Source organism: Parus major, chromosome 1A (genome assembly GCF_001522545.3).
Source record: "Parus major isolate Abel chromosome 1A, Parus_major1.1, whole genome shotgun sequence".
Taxonomy (NCBI): domain Eukaryota; kingdom Metazoa; phylum Chordata; class Aves; order Passeriformes; family Paridae; genus Parus; species Parus major.
The window spans coordinates 28,638,619-28,665,467 of NC_031773.1; the positions used below are offsets into that span (position 1 = coordinate 28,638,619).

A 26,849-nucleotide genomic window follows, 5' to 3' on the forward strand; every position below is an offset into this window, starting at 1 on the left:
CCCCGGCGGCAGGGGGAGCGGGCGCGGGGCACCGCAACTTCGGCAAGATGAGTGTGGAGAACCAAGATGTGCTGCTGGATCTGGAGGGGGAGGAGGAGGAGGAGGAAGAAGATGATGATGGGGAGATCGGTGAGTAGGGGGCTGGCGCTGGGAGGCTCCCCCTGGACAGCGGGCTCGGCCCCGGCGGCTGTGGCTCGGCTACAGCCCGGGGCAGTCCCTGGTGGGGCCGGTGCGGCGGGCGGGAGCGCACCTGGCAGCGCCGGCCCGGGCCGCGGCCGGGACAGACCGGCAGACAGGGAGCCCGCTCAGCTCCTTCCGCTAAAAGTGCCGAGGATTTTTCCGCGGAAAATACGGGATGTCTTTGTCCGTGCCGGCTGGTGTGTGCCAGGCGTGGTTGCCTTATGGAGCGCCGTGGCGACGGTCCTGCTTCCGTAGCATCGGCAAGGCTCAGTGGGCGAGAAGCACCGAAAACTTTGCCTGTTCCTTTCCTTCTGACGAGAGGTTAACGCGTGATGGGGGGACAGAAGCAGCACTTTGCAGTGAGCGCGATGCCGGAGACCTTTGGTGTGGCAGTGATCTCCCAGCACAGGCACAAGCCCCGGTGCTTTGGTCCTTAGGAAAACACAAACGTGCGATCGCCTCCGCTCGCCGCGGCGCTCGCAGCATCCCTTTTCTCCCGCCTGACTGGTGTGCCTTGGCTTCACACCGAGCTGAAGAGAAGGGTAATCACAGAACGGCTTGGCATGGAGACCTTGAAGATCATCCAGTTCCAGCACACCTGCCATGGGCAGGGACACCTTCCAGCAGACCAGGTTGCTCATAGCGCCATCCTAGCTGGCCTTAAACACAATCAGGGATGAGGCATCCACAAGTTCTCTGGGCACTCTCTTCCAGTGCCTCACCATCTTCACACTAAGGAATTTTTTCCTAATATCTAATCTAAACCTGTCCTTCAGTGACACCACTTCCTCTCCCCAGAACAAAGAAACCAACAAAACAAAGTAAAATGAAAGTGGAAAATTGGCAAAGCAAAGAAAGATAGCAATTTTACTGCAGGGGGGAAAAAAAGGCGTATTGTGTCTGCCAGAAAAGCAGACATTAAAATGGACAGAGAGTTTGAAATTCAAAGTGTATGTTAGTCTTGTTCCGATGCCAGTAGCCCAGGACAATGACATTGTATTTATGGTGGGAATGAATTCTATTAAAGTATTTTCAGAAAACAGCCCAAAAGGGGCTGTTTCTCAGCTGGTTCGGACTGAAGGGGCCTGTTCATTTCATTGAAAGGACACAGATTTACTTCAGTTCAGAAGTTGTTTTTCAGCTGCAGTAGCCAAGATATTCTAAAGCCTTTTATTTCTAGTTAACTTGTTAAAATAAATCTAACAACAAATAATAAATGCAGGCAAAAGTCAGTTAGACAGGCAGGTAGAATCTGAATCTGTGTATAAATTTTAACAAATAAAAAGGGCTTCCATTCATTATCTGTTCAAAAGGTTGTGAATGTTTTCACTGAAAAGCATGTATTTTTGATGATTTTTTTAATATTTGTTCTGAATTTATGCATTTGTAAAAAATTTCAGTGACATTAACTCTCTCTGATACTCTCATGGCCTCCAAATACTAATCCTTAATAATGGTAAATACAGCCTGCCACATTTATTCAGTTAGCTCACTCCAAAAGTGTATAAAGTTTGAGCCTCACCCAATGTCTGTGGAAATCAGGGAATGTTTTTCCTCCAACTTTATTAGCCTTTGTTTCAGATGGGAGTTTCCCTTGACGTACAGTAATAGTCCAAAGACAAATTCAATTTTCCATATGAAGTGAGGCAAAGGTATTGTTTGATTCCACCCCTGAATTTAAGGGGTGGATCAGCACTGCAGTGTATTAATCAACAGCTGTCTTTTCCATTCTTCACCCCAGAGAACAACTGATTTTTTTCCTACTCATAACTCTTTATCCAGCTTGGGGATAGTTCAGTTCTCAGAGCCAGCAAATCATGAGCTTCATATACAGCATACAACAGTTTGGAACTACTGATGCTATGTGGCAAAATTGCCTAAAAATTGTGCAGTGATGATTTCATGAGTTGTTACGCAAAGCCTCTTACACAGCACCTGGCTTTGTCACATTTGCTACTCTGCCTTGCATGTGTAACTGTCTTAAGGTTTTTGTATTAGGTATAATTACAGGAGAACTATATTATGAGTCTGAAAAACATGTAAATCATCCATTTACCTCCAGTTTTATTGTACCACTTGCATCTGCATTTTTCACAAGGACACCATTCCTGGTTCAGGAAGTAAGCAGGATTTCTTTCCAGTTCTATTCAAGATTCATCCAAAGTGTTTATAGCTCATCATAAAAGCATTATTATGGAATATGGAAGTTTGTAGTCATGGCACATGGCACATCTGTCTCATTTTGGCATACAGCTGGTTTTGGTTATCCATGCTGATGACTAGCAAACTGCTCATGTCAGAAGCAGTATTAGGCAGGCGTCCAGAGAAAGTGCTGTACTCAAATCCCAGTCCACAGGGAGGTACCAGAGCTGCTCTGCCTGTTGTACAGAACTTTGAAAGTAATTGTTTGGGTCAGACTTATGCTTAGGGAAGAAAGTCGTCCTAAGGTTAGACTTTTTGGCAAGTTGAGACTTTTTTTTCCCAAGGCTTAAACAAGATGGGCAACATTTTCATTTGGTCTCAGCCTGTTTTCAAGAGGATTGTTACATCAGTGACATCTTTTTTTTTCCATAAATCAAAAATTTATTCTTTCCCCTGTGCAAACTTCACACCATATCCAAATTGGTTTGCTTGTGTTTGAGGATTTGAGGAATATTTGAGTATGATTTCCAGAAGAATTAACTTATGCAGACAATATCCAGAGGCATCCATCCTGACTACCCATCTGACAAGAAATACTTTTGTCTTCATAGGGATATGTTAGCAACTTGCTTATTCTTTGTGGTCTTGCTTTTCCTCAAGTATATATCCTATTTGCTCTTTGTGCCTACGTCCTGTTATCTTTTGATAACTGCTGCAATAATGACCAGACCATGCTTTATAGATGACTAAGAAAAGGATGTTAATTTGTCAGCCTTTTCCTTCTCACACAATGTGCTGATGAAGATTCAGGGAGAATTTCAGTTCCTTCTAAAAATGCTTTCATGCTGTTGTTCAGGACACATTTTTAGCAAATACAATAAAAATGTATGAAAGTACTGGTTAATTCAAGCAACATTAATTGTGGAGTCATAGCCTAAGACAACCAGTTTTGTTCAGCCCATTGTACAACTGGATCCCTGCCCTGAGGGGTGATGTTGTAATCCAAATGGTGTAGAGTAGGCATAGCTATTCTTCACCCCTCTACTTTTGCTCAGTTATTTCTCTGCTTGTTTCCTCATGGCATATACTTCATTTAGTCATGCTGCCTGCCCAAAGCTTTTATTTTTTTCCTTTTCAATAGCTTTGATAACTTGATGTTTCTTGTATGACGCTACAATTATTGATATCATATACTGTACTCCAGTATGTACACATACCATACCAACAGTGTCCTTCAAATTACTCCAAACTGTCCTCCAAATTTGCTTTCCTGATTCTGTGAAATGGGCATTTCTCTACAGAAGTCTTCTAAAGGAAAGCCTAAACATTTAAATTCTGTTTTTTTGGAAGTATGGCTTAGTCCTGCAATTTATTAAGTATAATCCCCATGTTTGGAAAATTTCAAAGGGGCCAGATCTAATTTTTTTTTTAACATGCAAGACTTTATAAGAAGATTCTTTTAAAAAAGTAGTTCTGTTTCTGAAAGGATGCTTTTTTCCTTTTCAGTCTACCTACAGTAGTGAGTAAAACTGCCCCAGTGGTGTCTTTTCACACCAGGTTTTCTTCTCTTTTGCTTCTCATACTTGGAATCAACTTAAAAATGGTTGGGGCACATTGCAGTTCTCCATTCTCCTGAAGATGGCAATAAGCTGTCTGATGAGCTGAGAATCAAGAATTTCTGCTCCCTGTGTTCTGTTTGTGACACTGTTTTCATGTGTGTACATCTCATTTACATTCCATTGCAGAAACAAGCAGGAATGTAGACACATGGTCTCATTTGTTCTGAGTTACTGTTGGGGCAGCAAGACTCTTCCTGGTGAGCTGGGACTTGCACAGGTCCAGGAAACACTGGCCTGTTACACTGCTCAACATCTAAACTACTGTTCATGCCTTCATGTCCTTTCTCTTATATCTGTTACACTGGTGGTTTACCTACATTTTTTTTTTCCTCTTCAAACTTCAGTATTTTTATCTCCTGAATTTCTGCCACTTCATTTTCACAGAATCCAGGCCACACAATGACATCAACTTTGTCACCAAGTGTGGTTCCATTTGAAAGTACACTGCTGATACCAATCACTTTTTAATGCTGATTTAATGATTTTTCTGCAAAACTCCTAAAAACCAAATGGTAAGAATGTAAATATTTAATTGCAATATAATTACCAGTTTGCAGCTATTTATAATTCATAAATTCTGGAGGAGATCAGAGAATTAGGCAGGAATTCAGGAAACTTATACAACCTTCATATATATCCCAATTTTAATCTATTTAAAAAGGGCTTTTACCATGCCTGAATTCACAGTTGTCCATGAAAAACGTCCTGTACTTTGAAAGTATTATTTGTTCCTGTATTTTGAATTCAGCTGTACTGAACATATGAGTGCACTTTACAGGTAAGTCTACAAACTAAGAGGACTTATCTGCCACTGTATTAGCTTGTGCAAATTGCACAACTTTAATAGTAGTAGTTTTGTTTCTTTTCCTGGTTATTAAGTAATAGATTTTATGGCAGATATTTATCACAAGTTATTCCCTGCATTTTTACCTGTATTTACACAACCCATGGGTTCCTTTAAGAGGAAGAATACTCTACACTTTTATGCTCAACAATTTAAGATTTTTTTTAAATGACTTTTCAAGCATTGCCATTTGTAAAAAAGAAAACTCATTAAATTCAATGTGTAGGAAAAAGCTAGAGTTTTATTACATGGTACAGAACTCCAGCAGTTCCCTAAAGTTAGAGTAACTAAATGTAATGCAATCAAAAGCTATAAAAAACTGTCCTATTACCAGCTGATTGTGCAGTATATGAAAATGCAGATAGATAACTTGAATTTGAAGAGATCAGAGACGTGGAAGGGAAGATATACACATGCTGTAACAGATGTCGTGTTTCCACACAAAAGGACCTTTCAAGAGTAATTAGAGAATATTTACTGATAAGATCTGTTACTACATGCCTGGGAAATTCTCAAAATCATGTAACGAGCAAGATTGGAAAGGACCATGGTGGGTCATTGATCCAACCTCGCTGCTCAAGCAGGGTCATCCTAGAGCACATTGCATAAGATTTTATCCAGATGGTTCTTGAGTTTCTCCAATGAGGGAGACTCCACAACTTCTCTGGGCAATCTGTTCCAGAGCATGGTCACTTGCACAGTAAAGAAGTTCTTCCTTGTGTTCAGGTGGAACTCCCTGTGCATCAGATTCTGCCCATTGCTTCTTGTCCTATTGCTTGGAACCGCCAAGCAGAGCCTGACTCCATCCTCTTGACACCTTCCCTTCAGCTACTGATAAACATTGGTGTGGTCACCCCTCAGTCATCTCTTCTGGAGGCTGAACAGGCACTGCTCCCTCAGCCTTTCCCCATAAGTGAGATGCTCCATTCCCCTGATCATCTCTGTCACCCTCTGTGGGACCCACTCCAGGAGCTCCATGTCTCTCTTGCACTCAGGAGCCCAGAACTGGACACAGCACTCCAGATGTGCCTCCCCAGGGCTGAGTGGAGGGGCAGGATCACCTCCTGTGCCCTGCTGGCAATGCTCTTCCTAATGCAGCCCAAGATCCCACTGGCCTTCCTGGCCACAGGGCACTGCTGGCTCATGGACAGCTTCTTGTCCACCAGGATCCCCAGGTCCTTCTCCACAGGGCTGCTTCCTAGCAGCTGAACCCTGAAGCTGTCCTGGTGCAGAGGGTAATTTTTCCCCAGGTGCAGGATCCTGCATTTGCCTTTGCTGAGTTTCAGACAGTTCCTCTCTACCCATCTCTCCAACTTGCTGAGTTCCTTCTGCAGGGCTGCACAGCCCTCTGGGTGTCAGCCACTCCTCCCAGCTTTCTGTTTCCATAAAGTTGTTATCATTTATGTCATTCAATTAAAGTTACCATTTAAATCACCTCATCCTACTGTTTCCTCATACCTGCCAGTTCCTTGGAAATGATGGGTGGCATGCTGTGCACTTAAGGTCTGGTTTGCCAATAGACATGTACCCGAGGGGTATCTGGATACTAAAATGGGTGTTCTCTGCTGTGATTTTAAAAAAAAAGAACCGAACACAAGGGTGCTTTTGTTTTACATGGCATAAATTAAATTGCCTTGTACACCCTAAAAAAAGTCAAATAAAGTGGCATTAGCCTATGTTTGGGATTATCTGATATAGCCAGGAAAAGGGGTTACTGATTGCTGTGCTTTTTGCGTAATGCACAAATAATGAAACTAAATATCGTGTGCTTGACATGAGAAAACCTTTTGAAAAGGTGCTTTAGGCCTTAAGCATATGGAACTGCTGCAGCTGCGTGTTTAATAAGGTCATTTATTTAACAGACTGTGAATGTCAAGGAGGAAAGCTCTGAAGTAGATGCCATGGATTGGTTTGTGTGCTGTTCTTATATTGAGGAAACAAAGGTGAGGGGAGAAATATTATGCAAGTACTGAGCTCTGTATCCCAATGAACAGAAAAAAATCAGGTTTTTTTGGCTTTTAGTGGACTGTCACTAGTGCTACAGTGCACGTGTTTGGCATGGGCCTATCGTACAGTCTGAAATATTGCTGTACAAAATAGATATTATTAAACTGATATTTGATATATATGTTTTAATATGAAATATAAAAATATTCACTAGGGCATGGATCTAATATCACTTGCAATTTTTAGGGTTTTGATTCAAGGTCAGGCTTAGTGTGAGTGTAGGTGGAACAGTCTTACCTCTGAAGAGAGTATGTTCCCGTGTTGCATTGGCTGTGAGGTGAGACTGTTTGGATATTCCTTGGATATTGCTTGTCCAAGCAGTGTTCTGCTTCCAGTCTGATGGATCTGGAAGATGAAATGAAAACTGGAGGCTGTAATGTCACAAACATATGAAGCAGCACAAACTGGTTTGGCTACCAAAAGAAGTATTCCCACCCACAAGCACCCCACAGGAGCAGCCTAAGGCCACTCCTTGGCATTGTGGCCTTACCTTTCATTGGGAAGTCTCAGTGTCAGGGTGGTAGGAATGCAAAGCTGCAGAGAAGGACACTGTGCACTTTATCTTCTTATTGCTGCTGTCGGTGGTAAATGAAAACCGGCAGTCATGCGCACTGTCACCAAACAATAGATTGTGTTTGGTAGTCAGTCTAAGAATGCAACTGTTTGAGCATAGATCTTTTGTCTTTTCCACCCCTCACAATTTACTCGGGCATCCCACATCTCTCTGAAGGCTTTGTGACAGAAGAGTGTCTTGATTGTATCCCAAGGGAATATACAGACATCTGAAATATATTTTTGCTTAATTCAATGGAATTACTCTCTTCTTACCTACCCCATTCTCAAGTATTTGATAACAGCAGTAGGTATGTAGGCATGGTTCCCTGCATGGACCTGAGAAGTGAGCTTCTGAAGCATCCATAATGAGTGCCAGATTCAAATTGGAAAATTAAAAAAAAATATTAAACTGCAAACTAAACTTAAGAAGTGTAGTTAGAAGTCTGCTGGACCATAAACATTCTTTTAATTGTTTTTGTGACTCATGTGGTAGAAACAGCAGCTTAGTTTCAAAATGTTGTGTAAAAGACCTTCAATTTACTTTTTACATTAAATAATTTCCAACTAAACCACTATTCATCAACATTATTTAGACACAACAGAAAATTAAAATTTTGTAAGAACTGCCACCAACAGCAGATTTTGCTTTGCTTTTACCATTTCCCTTACTTTCATTTCTTTGTAGATGGATTTCATCTGGCCCCATTAATCTGGTTAGTCAGGTTCTCCAGCATTTTTTAGATATGATTTATCATGGGACATTAAATATTTGCATAGGAGACTGCTTACATTACAGTCGTCAGAATGAGCTGCACAGCAGTGTTCTGCTGTAGAAAACAGCTACTACCTCTTTTGTGTTCAGTGCTGTTTGAGACCAGCTGGTGCAGCAGGCTAAATGCCTGGAAAACTTGAGTGCCCTTGGTGTGTGTCTGTCCTGAGGGTTCCAGCATGGGTGTAGATAGATCACAGAATCACAGAGTGGTTTGGGTTAGAAGGGCCACTAAAGGCCATCTAGTCCAACCCTGCTGCCATGAGCCCCCATCTTCAACTAGATTGAGTTGCTCAGGGCCCCATCTAGTCTGGCCTTTAATGTTTCCAGAGATGGGGGAGGGCATCGACCACTTGTCTGGGCAACCAGTTCCAGTGTGCCACCAACCTCATTGTTAAAAACTTGTTCCTCATAAGTAGACTGAGTCTATCCTCTTTTAGCCTAAAACCATCACCCCTTGTCCTGTCTCAAAGGCCCTACTGAAAAACCTGCCACCATCTTTCTTATGGGCCCCAATTAGTCCTGAAATGACACAATAAGGTTACTCCAGGGCCTTCTCTTCAGACTGAAAGCTCTTAGTTCTTTTTCCATGGCTGCAGCAAAGACCCGTGACCTGTCCCTCAATCATTACCATTTTGGGAAATTACAGTCAGATAAAGTTTCTTCACTCTCTAGGAAGAGTGGAGCAAGAGGTGCTTGTGTTGAGACACCCTGCACCTCCTATGGCGTGGCGATACTGATGGACTTGTCAGGAGAAGGGGATGAGATTAGTGACTTTTCAGTGGGTGAAATATTGTGGATTCTTTCCTTCCTTTGTGGGAGGAATAGTAACTGAAAAATGTCATCTGGGTTGCAGATCAGGTTGGAAAGTATGAGAAGTGATTACAAAATATTGCTGGTTTAGCAACCCTGCTAAAGATGCTGGAAACTGATATTAGTAATCCAACGGTGTGGAGGGGTTAAGAGCCATGACCAAACAGCCTGTGGAGAAGCTGTGGTCTCTTCCTGTCATTCAAGAAAGCCTGAGATAAGCACCAGACCTGAGATTAGATCAGTGGAGAGACTCACGTAGCACAAGCCAGGGTCTTCACTGAAGGTTCTCATAAAATTATAAGTGTTGACCTAATGAAAAGGGTAAGGAAATGGAAGTGAAGGCATACATGTCGAGTTCTGGGTACAGACTAAGAAGGAAAGCAATTAAAAGTGAAAGAGGAAGAACTCATGACAGTATTCACAAGGGGAGGGCTGGCCAGTGCAGCTATTGAGAAGCAATTGTTTACTGTGGGGTGGTGAGGCACTGGAACAACTTCCCTGGAGGAGTTGTGAATGCCACATGCCTGGGAGTGTTCAAGGCCAGGCTGGATGGAACTTTGAGCAACCTGTCCACTGGAATGTGTCCCTGTCCATGGCAGGGGGGTTGGGAACTAGATGAACTTTAAGGTTCCTTCCAACCCAAGCCATTCTGTGATTCTATGATTAATTCTGTAATTCTGTAATTCTGCTCACCTATTTATCTGGTCAGGCAGTCATCAAGTGGTGGCATAAAGCTGAGTTCATGAGGAAAATAAACTACAGAAAGTTCTAATATACCTATGGGTGCAGTGAATTGCAATAATTCATTTGTGGCATTTTCATGCTTATTTTTAATATACAGTAAAAATTGCAATGTGTTCATTGGTAATTTTTCCAGCAGAAAAAAAATAATGCTGTCTTTATACTATTAGTTATTTGCAAAAAAAAATTCCGCTGCTGTAGGTTTGGCACTGCAGTTAGCAATAATAAGAAGGCTGAGATGATAATCCAGAGGGCTGTAGCAGTGCCAGAGAGTTTTATTAGTTTATGGGCAATATTAGTAAGATTATTGGTGTTCTTTTTCTGTGTGTTTTTTTCTTTAAGTAGTCTAATGGAGTTTTTATAGGGATTAATGAACAGGGATGAGGTCAAGCAAAGCACACTTTACCCTTGTGATCAGTCCCTTTGACTAGAGTGGGAATAGCATCATTTTTGTAAACAATGTAAAAAAAGCAGAATTAGTCCCTAGTGGAGGGAATATCTCTATTAAATCCTTCATCATCTCCATATATACTGATTTATTCTAGGAAAAATAATTAAATTCATTTAATTATTCTGCTGTCTATAAAATACAAGAAGGAATTTTGCACTAAAGCACAATTTAATCTATAAACTTGTGGCAATGCTTAAGATACAACCCAGAAATTGATCCTACAATATTTGGTAAGACTTAAACATGTAATAAATTTTAAAAAAATATGACCTGAAGAATAGAAGAGCCAATGCTGGACTATATTTTTGACTTGTTCCTTGCTGATAACCAAGTGAGGAGAGAGAAAGCTTCAAGGACATTGCAGTTCAGCTAAGCAGAGCTTTAGATGTTTTTGTAAATTTATTGGCGTTTACATATTAAGCTGGATGGAAAGGACCCACAAGGATTATTGAGTCCAGCCCTTAGCCCAGCACAGGACAGCCCCAAGAATCACACTATATGCCTGAGACCATTGTTGAAATGGACTCTGCAAGCCTTGGTGCTGTGACTGCTTCCCTGCCAGTCAATACTATTCCAGTGCCCAACCACCCTCTGGGTGAAGAACCTTTTTCTAATATCCACCCTAAACCTCCCCTGGCACAATTTCAGTCTATTCCCTTGCATCCTGTTACTGGTCACTACAATAAGATCCGAATAGTTCTTTAATTGCTAAAACTACAAAGTATTTCCAGATTGGGAAACAAAAGTACGGTTGGTTTCTAAACTCTGGATCCAACACCAAGAACGTCTGCAGGCAGTCTTTGCAGTCTTTTAACACAAGTTAAAAAGTGCCTCTAGGTTTTGACTTTAAACTTAATATTTTTACTGTTTTTAAAGTAATTAAAAGTATCTTTTTGAGACCCTTCTGTAAACACACTAACATCTGAGTGTGGGAAATACTTTAAAGCAAACATGCTGAGAATCTCATTACAGAAATTCAAATATATCTCCTTTGAGACATGTAAATTTAATAGCAGTGGGTATAATTTTATAAATATATCCAAAGATTTCTAATTAGATAGCTCATTGATCCATAGGCATTGAAGGCTGACCAAACAGCCATCTGCAATTACAATTGGGCTAATCATGTCAGCTCCCAAGGAAAAGGCTCCATAGCTGCTGCCTGGAGATTTGGCACTGGTGAGGAACACCAAGGGATCAGCTTGGCTGCTAAAAACCCTATCTTTGGAGCTTGGGGCAACTGCTGTGCATGGGCTGTTCTCCTGTAAAACACATGGTTTGCTAGTTCCCTCTGTAAAGGGATAGTAATTTTTACAGTATGGTTGAGATTTATCTTGGCAAATTTGTCTCATGACAAAAGCAGAAGTAGCTTGTCTTCTTTATAATTCCTGTTTCAGGACAGCTGTTTTATTTTACTTGATCTGGGATTAAAAAACAAACAAACAAAAATAAATCACATTATTTTAAGCAATAAAGAAAACACCTTCCATTTCCAGAAGGCCCTCAGGGACCCTCAACACTGGAGGAGGTAAATAAAGGGAGCTTGTAAGACTTTTGACCAGAGGACTAACTCTAGAGTGCCCTCCAAAGTGCTGTCCTACGGCAAGTCAGCCTTCAGAGTATGTGCATGTTTATCAGGCCAGGTTCTGAACATGCATGACACCTAGGCAGGGCAAGGAGTGTTCACACAAAAATTATTATAATAAACAGCTTGTGCTGCCTCTTGGTTTCATCCTTTCTACTTAAAATATCAGCAGTACTGTGTTCTAACAGAGCTGATTTAGGTCAGATCTCACTAACTCCTCTGAAATTACTCGGGGAAAGAAAACATAAAACCAATGATATTTTATGGAGTTTGGGCTCAAGTTTGGACTCAGCCTTCTGAGATGTTGCCACCATTTCATGTACTTGTCTCAGGCTGTGGTAGGAGTACTGATTTCTACAGCATCACCTGCTCCTATAGCTCTCACACAGCAGCATAAACTAGGGGAGCAGGCTGCTGCTCCTTTCTATGTTCCAGTCCATGTAGGGAAGGATTACAAGCCAAACATGAGAACACAAACATGAGAATGCTTGTTTTGAGATAAGTGGATCCAGTAGTGTCCATGCAGTTACTTAAGTGTGTAAATGTTGCAATCTTAGTTCCCAGAACCTGGGTGTAGCTGTTCAGTAGGTGTTTTTCGGTGTGGGGTTTTTTTTTTCAGTTGTTTATTTTCCAAAGTTATCCATGATGAAAGCATAAATAATAATACTCCATTTATCAGTTGCTGTTTGGTGTATCCTTGCTTTTTTTTAATCTGTTTCCTCAGAATGGAGGAGAGTTTAATTAAATGCATTAGGGATAGATGTTTATCCTGTGCTCTAAGATCAAATGTGTCCATCAGAAGAGCTTCTGCATCTCTCACTGTGTGTAGTTCACCAAACAAACCATTAACCATTTGTCTCATCAGAATGTTCCTCAGGAGCACCTTGCATGCAAAAATAAACATTAGAGAAATCCTGTTTGCCTTCATGATGAGTCTTCCAGTTATTTTCCATATCCATCACTATTTTCTTTGCTGTTTTCCTGTGTCGCCTTTAGGGCCAGTCATTCTCTTGACTTTCAGAATGCTGAGTTTGAGTCCATATGAACAGATCTGGCTCACGCAGGAGAGAAATGTCACTCACAGGTGTCACAGGATACTCTTCAGGCCCAAACTGCACAGCTGAAGTGCCAGCCCGGAGCAAACAGGAATAGAATCATTCCATGATTTCATGTGTCTGTATTTCTCCAGTTTGCAGATATTAAACTAGATGAAAATCTGGAGGTAAAATCCTCTGGTTTGTGTTCAGGGATCAGACTGGATGACCTTGCTGGTACCTTCTAATCTTGAAGGTAGGGTTGAGTCTATGAGCTGGATTCACACATTTCAAAATGTCGTTCTTCTTACCTTTGACACAAAAAAATGGAATCTGCAGTAAAGCCACTCTGGCCTCCTCTTCAAAAACAGAACAAATCTCAGCATACTGATATCAAGGGATAATGACTAACAGCCCATCACACTTGCATTTTCCCTACTGTTATAATGAGATGCGTAAGCATGCTTAGCTTAGCTTAAATGAGAAACAGCTCTCTAGAAGCTGCTGGTTGGTGTTTGGTTTTATTTCATTGGAAAACTGATTTTTTACATTTTCTCACTTCCACAGTTTTGAAGAAATGGATTAGAACATCAGTGGAAATGAGTTTGTGAAGAGGGCTATCACTAGGTCTCTCAGCACTGGCTGTACTGTCATGGAGATCTATAATGTTGTACAAAATGAGCAAACCCTGTGGTTATTCCTGTGTTACTGCCATCTGGTATGTTCATAACATCATAAAACAGTTTAGCAGGATTCTTTACAGACACCAAAGTAAAATGTCTTTCCATGCTTTGCAAAACAAAGCTCGCAATTCCTGTTCTGTGGGCTTTTTTTAAGATTTAATGGAATTACACTGTGGTGTAGGTGAGACAGAAGGAAAGCAAGGGTTTGGCTTCTTCCTCCTTATTATTCCTGCTGCTTGGCTTTGTTATAGCTGATGGTATCTAAGATTCAATGCTAGTCATTTTTCATCAGGATCATTACAGTATAGTCCTGAGTTCTGTTAGCTCCCTCCTGAGATACACTATCAAAATACAGGTATTTTTATTATTTTTATTTTTATTCTCTGTGCCCAGAAAAAGGAGACTTGTACTTTTAAATTCACAGGTATTTTTTTACTGATAAGTTCTTAGAGAGAATTTACTCAATCTGGGATGGCCAATCTTCTATGAAAGGGCAGCAATTGCTAGAGAAATCTAGAAATGGCACTTTATGCCAGACCATCATGTGCTTACTCTTCTGGGTCTAAAGCTGTCCTGCTGGTCCTACTCTGAAAGACTTGTTCACAATGGTGGTGGGTGACTGTACTGAAATCTGAAGCATGACTTTACCCAGGAAACAATCCTTCTATATAGGTTGCTTATAAGCACAAATCTTAAGACACCTGATACTTTATTAGCATTGTTGTACATCAAGCAGTCAAAAAGCTCTCACTGTCCCATGGTGAGCACTGAAAAAAACCAGAATTTTTATTCATAGTGATTGTAATAAGCTAAAACAACCACACAGGTCAGTTGTGGTTTTTACCATCATGGTACTGAATTTACACTAATTACATTATTCTGAGCTGACTTTTTAAACATAATAAATTTGATCCATGAGAAAAAGTGTCTACAGTTACTATGATTACTTTTCTTGCAGTGCATTTTGAGATTACTCTGCAGCAGCAGAGTGCTGCTACACATGGACTACTAATCAAATTGCCTGATTAGGTGAAATTCTAGACTTTCAGCAAAGTTTCCTCATGCCAATTGCAGTAATAATTGTTACATCATTTCTGCCCAAGGGAATCACTCAAATGCTTCAGATATAATTTCAGTTCTAAACTGACTGTATAATTAAATAATACAGTATAGCAAGCAGTAATCTTTCTCCGTATTTAAATGCAAATTTTACTAGTTACCAGAAGGAGCCATAGCATCCCTAATTGGTTGTAGCTAATAATATATTATGACAAAAAATGTTAACACTAAGGTTATGAAGTCAAGCACTTAGAAGTTAGGCAGTGTCAGCATTAGTATTGCCCAGGCAACTTCAAGTTTCCCTGCCATTTGTTTAAATGCAAGTTACAGTGTTTATGTACACAATCATTGTTCTTTTTTTCCTCGAAAGTACACTGCCTCATTCAAAAGTGTCCAGTAAACTGGTAGTAATTGCAGATTTCTTTTTATCTTCCTTCTAAACAGCATGGTTCCAGGTCTTGTTTAACTCAAATTATCTAAGCATTGCATAGAACATTTTCATTCCTTTTGTCTTCTGTGTTTCTATGGTGCTTTAACTACATCTAATCACTATATCCAACAGGCATGTGAGTGCCAGGTTGCCTAACTCCTTTTTTTAGGGACCCAGGCCCTTTTCGTAGGAATGCTGGCTGCTAAAGTGATTACTAAGACATGGGGAAGGTAAAACACTTCTGAATGGGTTGTGCAAACAAAAGATGCTGAAAGGGATATCCAAATTGCACTGGCAGGAATCCAGTGCAATTGCAATGGCAGGAATGCATCTTCTGCATGGCCACAAGAAAATAAGTAATTTTCAACCACTTTTGTACAGTCAGATCTTAATCCCATTCTGCGTTTATAGTTGATAAACTCTCTGCTTTTCTTACTAAGTTGTCTAAAAGTTGCTCACCAATGACAAAAGCTTTGGGACACATTTTTCAGAAACAAGAACATTTTCCAATTTTGCTACTACAAAAACCATATCATAATTCATCATAGAATCATCATAGAACAGTTTGGGCTGGAAGGAACCTTAAAGATCATCTTGTTTAAACCCCTCTGCCATGGACAGGGACATCTTCCACTGGACCAGGTCAATCAGAGCTCCATCCAGCTTGGTCTCAGACACAACCAGGGATGGGACATCCACAGCTAAAATGGGGAACCTGCTCCAGTGCCTCACCACCTTCACAGTAGAGGATTTTTTTCTAGTATGTGATCTAAACATACTCTTTCATTTTGAAGCCATTCCCCCTTGTCTTGTCACTACATGCTGTTGTAAATGGTCTCTCCTAGTGAGAAATGCCCAGCTGTGCTGTAGGAGTGCTGAGCTCCCTGGCAGTAGCACCCTGGGAAGTTAGCTTAAAAACTCTGCTGGGAAAAGCTGGGCCAAACCTTCCAGCAGCTTGCTCAGCACTACATGTATTAGAGCCTGAAGCTGGACACAGGCCACTTCCCTGAGGCTGTAGGCAAATTATTTGACAAACAGATAATCTTTCTTCCTTTCAATCTTCCCACAGCCCTCTATACTATCTGTCTTTTTCAAAAATAAGTTACAGCTATAGACAGACAGGTTTTACTTAGCCAAACCTGGAGTCATCGTCACTGCAGCCCCATCTTGTATACAAAAGAAGGTAGGGTCCTGAAGAAAAAAGAATAACAGTTCAGGGTTTATACTGAAAAAATATTTCCTTTGTCTTAAAATCTGCCAACATCTCCTGTGCTAGATCAAGTGGTATAACTGTGTACCTTTTCTGTAGTCACAAAAAATTCTGAAACAGAAAAACCAGGATCCAGTCCTTTCATTTGTGTCTTTAAAATGAGGATCTGCAATGACAGTCTATTTCAGTGTTCATGAGTTTGTGTTTGAAGTCTTATTGATCTGCTTACTTGTCACATCTCTCTATAAATTTCTTTTTCAGAAGAACCCTGGAAGCTAGTTTCTACCATTAGAGCCATATTAACCAAAGAGGAATGATTGCAGTTACTGATTTGATTTACGGGTTATAATATGTAGTAACCTGAATTTTTATTTTAAAGGCTTTCTGAGAGAAAGAAGCTTTTCTTGTTGATTGGTAAAACAGCTAAGACAGTAAACCCCTCATGTTCTACTGCATAATGACATTTCTGAGGGCACCACAGGGGCTATACCCAGTCCAGACACTGGCAACCCCCAGGGATATACCCACAGTGCCTGACAGCAAGGCAAGAAATTCCTGTCAGCCAACAGTTGCAAAGTCATGACTTCAGTTTGCACTTACGGAACTGAATGATTTGGTAACTCCCAAGTCCTGTTTTAGGGGACTACATCTCTTTAATTCCATAGACACACATTAATTTCAGCAAGTATATAGCTCAATGCACACATTCTTTGATTTTATATTTGTTGTTGAATAATTTCTTTCTATTCTTCTAGATAATTTCTATTTACTCTGAACTTGTATATAGATGGATCTTGTAAGTAGCGTTAATATACCATAGAGGAAAACATATTTATTAGTTGACTTAAACATGCTGAGTACTTTTTTTTAAAGTGTATTTATGAAATATTTTGCATTTAAAATAATTTATTAAGCAAGGGAAGCATTAACTATAGTAATGAAACTGGGGTATGTATTAATTAAATTAATTTATTCATTCAGGTCACTAAGGGCCATATGCTATGGTTGATATATTCTGGTATAAAAACTCTCAATCTGCTTGGACACTTTTGAATACATCAGCAAGAATTTATCTGTAACATTATATGCCTACTATGTTCTGCTAATCTGTCCTAATGCCCTTTGGCTTCTTAAAATTAGTCTATCTCATCCTTTGCAACCTGGATTTTATTTACTGCAACAGGAAAAAAATGCAGCCTGTTCTTCTTGATCCCTTTTTCAGACTAGAACAGACTATTCCAAGTAAATAAGTTTTTCTTTCAGAGCTTTCTAACAAAGCTAAAAGTCAAAGTTGTCTGTAAGCTGGCACTGGATTCAGTGACCCAGCTGATCCCTTATGTCTTATGTTCTTAGTGTGACTGAGGTCATTCCTTAACTCTAGAAACTAAGAGCTTGCATTTTTGACAGCAGGAATTAAAATGTTTTCATTATTGCTAAAAATGAAAGAAATAAAATACATATGCATGTATGTATGTCTCTGTTTTTTAGGAGTATGACAGAATCAATCGTGAAGCAGGCTCATTTAGAGGTCAACATTACAGTAGTTTTCTACCTGATTTCATATATAATTAAAGCAAAGCAGCCCTTAATTGAAAAATTTAAGAAGGCTTGTTTGCTGCATTATTTTAATATGCTTAAGCTACTTACTAGATTATAAAAAGACATATGTGGAGAAGAGAAAATTATTCAAGCCCATATTCCAACCTGAGATTAATGCCTGAAAAGTATCAGTCTGAAGCCTGTGGACTCAATCACCTTATTCCATTACTTTGTAATTTGACAAAGCAAGCCATGTGTTTACCATGCATACAATCAGTTTACAACAGAAAAGCATACCAAATATTGTTTGAAGTAATAGCAGGTAGACGTGTTAATACATTCTAAAACCAAGAGTTGTTTATGTTTAAGTTGTCTATTGACAGATGATAGCCAAAATAATTCTTTCTGACAGCCATTTCAGCTGAACGTGGGTAAACTGTTCAGCTTGAGAAAGAGCATTTGGAATATCCTAATTAGCAACTGAATTTCTGCAGTGATTTACAGTCAGCTAGAGTTGGATGTGGACACTGGATGAAGCCAGGTTGGTTCTGGCATGCGCTGCAGCAGTGAGAAACAGGAGCCAACATTGGCTTTTCAGCAAATTACTCTGAAATCACAGAATTGTAACTAAAACATCATTAGCCCAGTGTTTTGTTTTTGAAACCGAGGTTGGGGCTAGTCCAGGTCTTACTGAAATGTTTTAGGATTTTTTGCCACGGGGTTTGGGCAATTGGCCCTCTTTGAGTTCTGAACACATAAGAACTGTTTTGCAATTACTGAGCCCCCAAAACATTCCAATTCAGTGTCTCTTATATATCTAGGCACTGCTATCAGCAGAATCATTTCCACAAAGTCAAATTTCTTGTTTTTATAACTGCCTGTTATTTATTTTTTTTAGTGAACTACCCTCACTCAGACTTGCAACGCCCTCTATTATATACCCAACTGAATATTTTCCTGTTTAGGGTTAGCCATGAAAAAGCATTTATTTTTTAAAGTTATTCCACATGTTCCCGTTCTTTGTTTGCACAGTCTGTAAAAGAAGATAAGTTAATGGAAAGAACAGTCTTTCAAGCAAGAAAGAATAAACTTCCAAGACATCCATTTCACTTCCTTTGTGCTCCAGCAGCATCTATAGCTTCCTAATTAGGTTTCCTTGGGCTTCTGAAATTAAAATCAATGTTTTCCTTATTATGTGGCATAGAATAGGTTTTTGGGTTGATGGTACCCACAGATCTGCACTATGTGAGTGCACAAAGTATGTAATTTATTGACAGCTGGAAAGCCATTTTGGCATTACTACGTTTTATCTTTACTGATTGTCACCATGTTTCTCACGTGCTGTAAGACTGCAGGTTACCCTAAGAAGAGAACAAGACTTTCACATGGAAGGCAGTTGTGTAGATTTATTACCTCTAAATGATAAGTTATAAAGCATGGTTTGATATAAAAATAATTCAATTTCTCTTCAAATACGTCATTTTTCTGAAATGAAGAATATGGGGTTTAGTAGCTTGATTTTCAATTTATTGTTGAATAATTTCTTTCTAAGAAATCATCAAATCATTCTTCAGTGAGGTCTACAGGTATGAAATAAAACTAATTTATACACATTCTAATCAGAGATTTTATCAGAATGGATGCTACTTAATGCAAGCCAATAGTATTTGGTGAAATGAGGTGAAACCATTGATAATTTTATAATGTCTTCTCTCTTACATGCATGGACAAAATACCATAGCCCAGAGAACCACTAGTCAGAAAAAAACGAGCATCTACACAAAGACCACAGTCTTTGGATCTTCTTGTTTATCCCAACAGATGGGAACGATCTGACTCCATCCAGTTCTTTGAGCCTCACTGTGGCAAACATCATATGATCTTTCCATTTTTGTTAGAACACATAGATTTTACTAATCACTTCTTTTTCTTGTCTAATGTGGTGACAGTGCTGTCAGACACATCAGGCAGGAAATGTGTCAATTCAGATAAAAATTTCATGTAAATATTTCCTGATATTTTCCACTCAGTGACATATTTTGTTATTATACTGATTTTCTTTGCAATCTATTTGAGGCCTAAACAACCTGAGCATGTCTAATTGTGTACATACTGTTGGCACATTTCTGTGTGCAGTGAATGTTGTTGCCTCAGGCACGGCTGTGTGAGGACAGGGCTGTGAGGAAGCTTGAATGGGGGTTCAAAATATCATCTACTCAGTGTTGTCCCTCAGTAAGTGCCCATTCCTGCCCTGCCTCTCACCTGCTGTGCTCTGTGTGCAGCCAGATTCTGCTCTGCAACATCACCTTTTCTGTAACCATGCTGTAAACTTCCCTCTTTGGGCAGCAGGAACTCTCTGCTGCAGGCAGGTCCCACGGAGAGGCTGAGCAGATGTTCTTGAGCACATCAGTCTTGTACCTAGGAGATCACAGTGTTCTATTAACTTATTTTTCTCCCTTTAAGAAGAGGATTTGGGACTTAGACTGTTTAAAAGTTCTGTGAGAGACAGTCAGCACCCTCACAGAACTCTTACAAGAGATGTGATCTCCATAGCAAAGCAGCAAAGCCTGGGGATTCCAGATGTCACTTCCTGGCTTTGCATTCTTGGTTGCTCATGAGGTACCATGTTCTGAGCCAGGGCTTAGATCTTGTCCTTAACAATGCCTCACAGGCTTGTTCAATACCAGGTACTATGAGTTTAGCATTGTAAAATCTTCTTGACTTCTCAGAATAATTTGGTGCCTATTAATTTGGGTTAATGCAGGTGATTTACAAGCCAAAAGAGTGCTGAGGCTCTTTTGCACCTCTGACTATTTTCATTTAAGAGGAAATCAATGATCAAAAATGCATGTGACAATTTCTTTGTCACAAGATTGGCATCTTCAGGCATGTTTGACAATGTCCTTGTTACAAAGCCAAGCCCAGTGGTCTTTTCAAACATCAGTTTATCCAACATTTTTGTGGGGTTTTTTTAATGTTTTTGGACAACATCATTTTTCAGTTCTGGATACTGCTTTTTTTTTTTTTTTTCCCAGTCCTCTTTAAATTACAGATTGAAAAAACCTGTTTCATCTCTACTGCATGTGCTTTGGACAGCTTCCATTATTTCACTATTCAGATAATGAAAAGACACCCAAGGAAAGGTTTAATTCTTTATGTTTAATTCTTCTTTATATTTCTGAAAAAGGAAGAGCAGCTTCTATGTTTATCATAGCCTCTCACCTAAAGCAATAGGTAGAGATTGCTAGCAGTAATGTTCATTAAAGTCTTTAAATTTGAATTATGCAATGAGAAATCACTGAACTTACAAAACTATCCATTGTCAATATCAATTAACTAATTAAAAGACTGGGCATTTTGCATTGGCTGTCAAGGAATTTTTTGGGTCTTTATTCAATCCAATCAGGAATTCTGGCTCACCTGTGAGAAAGCAAAGTTGTAGAGAAAACTCATTTAAAAAATCACCGTTAGAATAAACAGCAGGATTCATCTCCCATGGCCTGGACAAAAGAATGGGATAAACATAGGTTATAAAGAAGTATTGTTGGATTAACATGGACTTTGTACTTCTGCATAAGCATATTTGAAGGAAGGTGTGAGGTTCTGACAGCTCAGTTCAGTGTCCTGCATTGAAGAACAGTCTCCAGGCAGCTGGAAATACCACTGATATATTGGCAGCTCAAATACCACCAAAATGTTCTTGTAAAATAGTTTGCATATTTGCAGTACTAAAAATTTTTACAACAGCATCTTTTGAGAGGACTATACTAAATACCAACTGGTATCATTGAGCAGACACTCAGAACTATGACTACAACAGAAAGATATTAGGTTAAGTGTTCTGACAAAATGCCTGGATTGCTTGAAGACAGGATTTGATGTATCTATCAATTAAAATCAGAGTGTTCTGGCACAAAGGCAGTAGATTTCTTTGTACACTTGCACCTCTTTTGCTTCACTTGGATGACAGAACACAAGCATCTAGCCTTGGTGTACTATGACTCAACTATTAACAGGAGTGATAACATTTCTGAAGAAGATATGAGTAAGCAGAACTATTTTATTTAATATGAACTCTCAGCATAGTGGCCTTTAGACATAACTATGAGAACACTATGACCAGACTTAAAGGAAACTGGGTCTGGGGAAGGACCTCAAAAGCTCCACTCAGCCAGCCTCCTAAAGTTGATGCCAGATTCAACATAGCCTAAATTGTTCCAGGATATTTAATTCATCTCTACTAAATCATCTCTGATGTTAAAGACCTTGCAGGACCTGCCTTCCCAGGCCCTCTCTCCTACTGTTCTTACTCTTAGGAGGTTTTTCTTAGTGTCTAACACCAAACTCTTATGCTGCAATTTTTTTATTTTTTTTTCCCTCCATACTCAAAACTGACTTTATGATAATGCTGGAAGGGAAGCAGGAGAAATAAATTAAATTATTTGGGGGGTATAAAAAGCACCTTGTGTGGGTGCAGCTTTTTCTGGCAAAGCTGAGTTTTTGCAGTACTGTTTTTGTATTTCTGAGAGAGAGACTAGAACGGTCTCTTCCAGATAAACACTGCACAAATTGGCACAGCTGCCCTTGTAAACCATTGTTACAGCAAATCTTATCTAAGTACCCATTCAGGTAGTGTCAAGGCTTTGTAATTTTGCATTCACATGAACATTAATCTGTAATTAACTTGAGAGAAGTTATTTGCTATTGTCTCATAAGAGGTGAGAGTGGCGGGTCCCTTTTACATAAGTTCTTCCATAGGGACAATGAGCCAGGGTCTCTCTGGAGCATTATTTCAAGTACAAATGTATTAAGATATTAAATATAGACACAATTATAAAGCTTCCATGGCATTCACTGTATCAGGAGGAAGGTATTCTGGACAGACACCCTGATGCAGAAGCAAATTGTACTCACTTAAAAATTTCACAAGGATATTTCTCACCAGCTCCAGATCCATCAGGATTTGGGAGAATTGGAATTCCTCTTCCTGTGAATGTTGGGTTTCCACCTTCAGTTCTGTCTGAAGGGTTTTTTAGACAGGACTGATGATGGGGGTGTGGTTACTTAACAAAAAGGCCACTTTAACTCCTGATTCTGAAGTTCAGTGGCTGAGAGTCTTCACATCTGTCCATACCTGCATGTTTTGTGTAATGGCATACAGAGTTTCAGAGAAACTGTTTCTATTTCAAAGTGAGATGCTTATATTTCTGCTTCCCTCTGCCCATTACATGTGGGTGGAAACATTCCTACTCCTGTGGGTTTTCAGAAATACTTTGTATCTGGATATCTTTGTGTCCACACAGAGAATAAAGAAATGCAGGGAGATGTCCATTACACTGACATTGAGAATATACATTTCCTCTTCTCACCCTAGTCTAAACTGAATCCATTTAACCATAATGATGGATATGTTCAGCAATTTTTCAGTAGCTGCTGAGAGGTGTTTTCTGAGTCCTCATGTTATTGTCTTACCATGTGATGTTTGAATGCTGCACTAGTCCACATTTTCCATCTATTTTTTTTAAATTCTGGGAAATTTTTCTGAAGATCTTAATGTTGTTAAGAACTCACAGACCTTGCTTATTCAGCTGGGCAGACCTTTAGGTTGTGGCTCTAATATTTCAGAAAAGATTCATGCACTTGCTTTTGTCTTCTTCCTGGAGCATTTACTATCACCAGAGCAGAGATCTGGAAACTGAGAACACCTGCAACTAAGTCCCTACCAAACTCTATGAAAGAGTATTTAAACAAGAATTTTCTGCTTGGAGGCCATGAGGCCATGAGAGAGACTGTGGTTTTGTAATCTTGTTGTGCTCCTAGTGTTTTGACATATTTTCAGCTGGTATGTCTTGAAAATTTGGCCATTTAGCAATGAAGGTTTTAATCCAAAAAAAACCCAAAACCAAACAAACAAGCTAAACTAAATCAAAACATAACCAGGCATATCAGTTGTGTTCTTCCTGGCTTTGTATCTAATGGGTGTTGAGCTACTATTAAAAGTACTATAGGTTAATTATTTTAGAGTTTGGAAATCTTCTAGGTTCAGCCTATCCTTTCCAGACAACACTGGCATTTAGGATAACCTGTGTTATCCATGACCCTGCTTCAATGCAGGACAGACTTAACTAAGATACGTCTCAGCTTTAAGGATCTAAAAATAACAGATGGGATCCATCTGCCTGCCATGCACAGGCAGGAAGCAGCCTGATCCCTTCAGCTTCATGATGTTATCTTCAGCCTCAGGATGATATCTGACTTCTCCTTAAGACACAAAAATAGTTGTGAAGAAACAAAACCTTGCAAAAACCTCGCAGTAATTGTAGAGCTTCTGTAACTTATTTCCAGTAGCTTTATTAGGATGAATTTGTGTGTTATCTGGTGCTTGATTTGGTAGCCAGTATTTCCAGTGTGCTTGATAATGGCTTCATGCAGTAGCACATTTGACAAGTTATTTTTAGTTTTTGTTTTATTCTCAGGAAACCAATTCAGTGTCCAGGTTGTTTGTTTTTAACAGGTCTTGATGAAACAGGTGAGGAGTAGCTGAGGCATCAATACACACTGGAGTTGTAGGTGTGTTTTTAGGTTATGTGTTATTGAGTGAATGTTAGAGTAGCACAGCCTGTATAACACCCATTCCAAGCCTTGTGATGAATTCTTTGCTACTGTTATTTGTTCTTGCCTAACAAGTACAACCAGCATGAGCCAGGGTTATTTGCACAGCTGGAGCTATTTCTGGTACCCTTATTCATTGAAAAATAAACTTCTGCTACAATGTCCATAGAGTTTCTGAAACACTAAATAACTAGTAAAATACTAGTAAAGGGATGCTGCTTGCATCTCTGTAGGGATACATTACTGTCAAAATGTTCTCCTAGCATTACCTTGTCATCCTGGTGTTTCACTCTCTTGTCACCTGCTGATTGTAACTGAAGTGCAACACGGAATCGTTCCATTTCTGAAACATTAAATAAGTGCAATGAGCTGGCTTCTCCACAAGGCATTAATAGAAAAAAAAAATTAAACTATAAACCCATACCACAAAAAATGCTAAAGCATTTTCATTTTTTATGTTTCATTTCAGTCTTGGAACTGAACCGGGTGATTATTCCCACTTACGGAACTGTGCCAGAGCAGCAAACCCTTCATACTCCTGAATGGGTGAGTATTGTGTAACTGACCACCTGTAAAATTTTCTCTTGTAGTGATGCAACAGTCCAGTAGTTGCTCCAGAAGACTGGCATTCCTTTGCATTTTCATCACATGCAGTTCCCCTTTGTGATTACATCTGAGTTGCTGTTATCCCCATTTCCCTAAAGGTACCTGAAGTAATTGACTCAGTGCCTGAAAGTACAGCCTGCCACAGGCGCTGGACTCAATTACAGGTGACCAAAATAAGCTCACTATAAACTGATATATCCACATACACCTCCTCCCTCTATGTAATTCTGTTCACAAATGTCTGGGATTTCTGTGTGTATATACAAGAATAAATAGTTCTGAACACACCCTACATATAAACACACATACCCAAGAAAGCTCCAAGAGAGCTTGGAGACACCAAGAAATTCCTTACTCCAGACTGAACTGACAAGAAAAAGATCTAGAGATGTCCATTCCCTTTATTCAAAGTTCAAGGTTCCCAGCTCACCTAAGATTTTCTGCAGCTAACAGGCTGCATTCTCTAGCTCAAGAAGCCCTGCCTCAGATCTCACAGGAAACCAATATCCAAAGTAACTGGAAATGAGTTTCCTTATGGGAGGTGGACACCCTCACCTCCCTTGACCCTGTGTTTTGCAGCAAGCTGTTCATTTTAAGCTGTTTAAACATTTTTGAAGAACTTCCATTTCCCAATTGCTTCCTAGACTTGGATGTTATAAAAATCCTTCTTAAGAGTCTCCTTGTGGTTCATTGATACTTTTTTTACATATTTTTATGAAGTGAAATAGCATCATAACAGCTGGAATGTCATATACCTTGTGGTTGGAACAGTCTCCTCTAAACAGTCTCGGTGGAATTTATTTCTATTTCTACTGAAATTGAAATTTGAGACTCAAAATCAATCTTTATTTTTGGTTACTCAAGTTTACAAGCAATTGTAGTTTCTTCTCAGTTTTAGCAGCATCTCTGCACTCCTCCTTCTGTGTCAAGTCCTCCTTGTTGATCACTGGCTATTTCAGTTGGAGGAAACAGAAAGATAAAACTGAGATCTGCTGCTAAATGAATTAGGGCTAATTGTAGCTAGAAATAGAAACTGAAGAGGAAGCCCAACCTGAAATGGTTGAATAGAAGGGAAGTACTAAAGGGAAATGCCTTTTGTCTAAACTTAGATCATGTGTTCCAACCGGAAGTATTCTGGAAATTTGATTTGATTTTGCGAGTTCTTCTGAGGAGCCAAAACTAAATAAATTATTGGCTAATAGAAGCAGTCCTGTTCTTCTTATGGTGCTTCTTCTAATTACAGGGTCATATGCTGAGTTTGCCACAAGATCCCTACCTCATTTGGCACATGATTAGGACAATTATCTCCAATAAACCAAAAATCTGTGGGGATATTTTTTGTGGTACTTCAGAAAGCTTTAAATGTGGCAGGAAATTGCAGAGAAGGAATGAAAGGCTCTTACCATTAGAAAAACTGAGCTTGGTCCTGGATAGTTGGACTAAGCTATAAGATTTTTGTGCAAGACCTGTAAAGCTGCAGCCAGCTTTTCTTTTTCCTGTGTGCCAAGGAGAACATCCATGGCCCTGTCTGCATTTGCAAGAGTGACATATGGACCTGGGATTGAGTGTATTGCTCTTTGAAGGGAGAGAATTGCTGAGCTCTCTGGAAAGGTGTCACTGTCCTGCTGTATAAAGCTTGACTCCAAATTTAGGAGAAGGTGAACAGATTCTGGCATAAATGTTTAGATGCCTTATGTGATGACCATTAAAATCAGAGTTATACTGTTACCTCCTGTCCTGGGGAATCTTTTAAAATTAAGTTTTACAACATTTGCAGAACACTGAGATTCTATAAGGAGAATACCAAAGGCATAGTCAGAAGGAAATCCCTATTTTAAGCATTTGTGCTACTTAGATGAGGTGTAACAAGAAAAGGAAAGAAAAAGAAAAAGAAAAAGAAAAAGAAAAAGAAAAAGAAAAAGAAAAAGAAAAAGAAAAAGAAAAAGAAAAAGAAAAAGAAAAAGAAAAAG

General features: G+C 39.5%; 1 protein-coding gene across 1 annotated transcript in view; it reads left to right on the top strand.

The window, feature by feature from the left end:
• Window positions 1-6: 6 nt before the first annotated feature.
• ANO6 (anoctamin 6) overlaps window positions 7-26,849 on the top strand; it is a 68,927-nt gene continuing 42,084 nt past the window's right edge. The window contains exons 1-2 of the mRNA XM_015628061.1: window positions 7-129; window positions 24,743-24,819. Coding sequence (XP_015483547.1) covers window positions 48-129; window positions 24,743-24,819 — 159 coding nt within the window. The 5' untranslated portion in view covers window positions 7-47. The remainder of the gene's footprint in view (window positions 130-24,742; window positions 24,820-26,849) is intronic.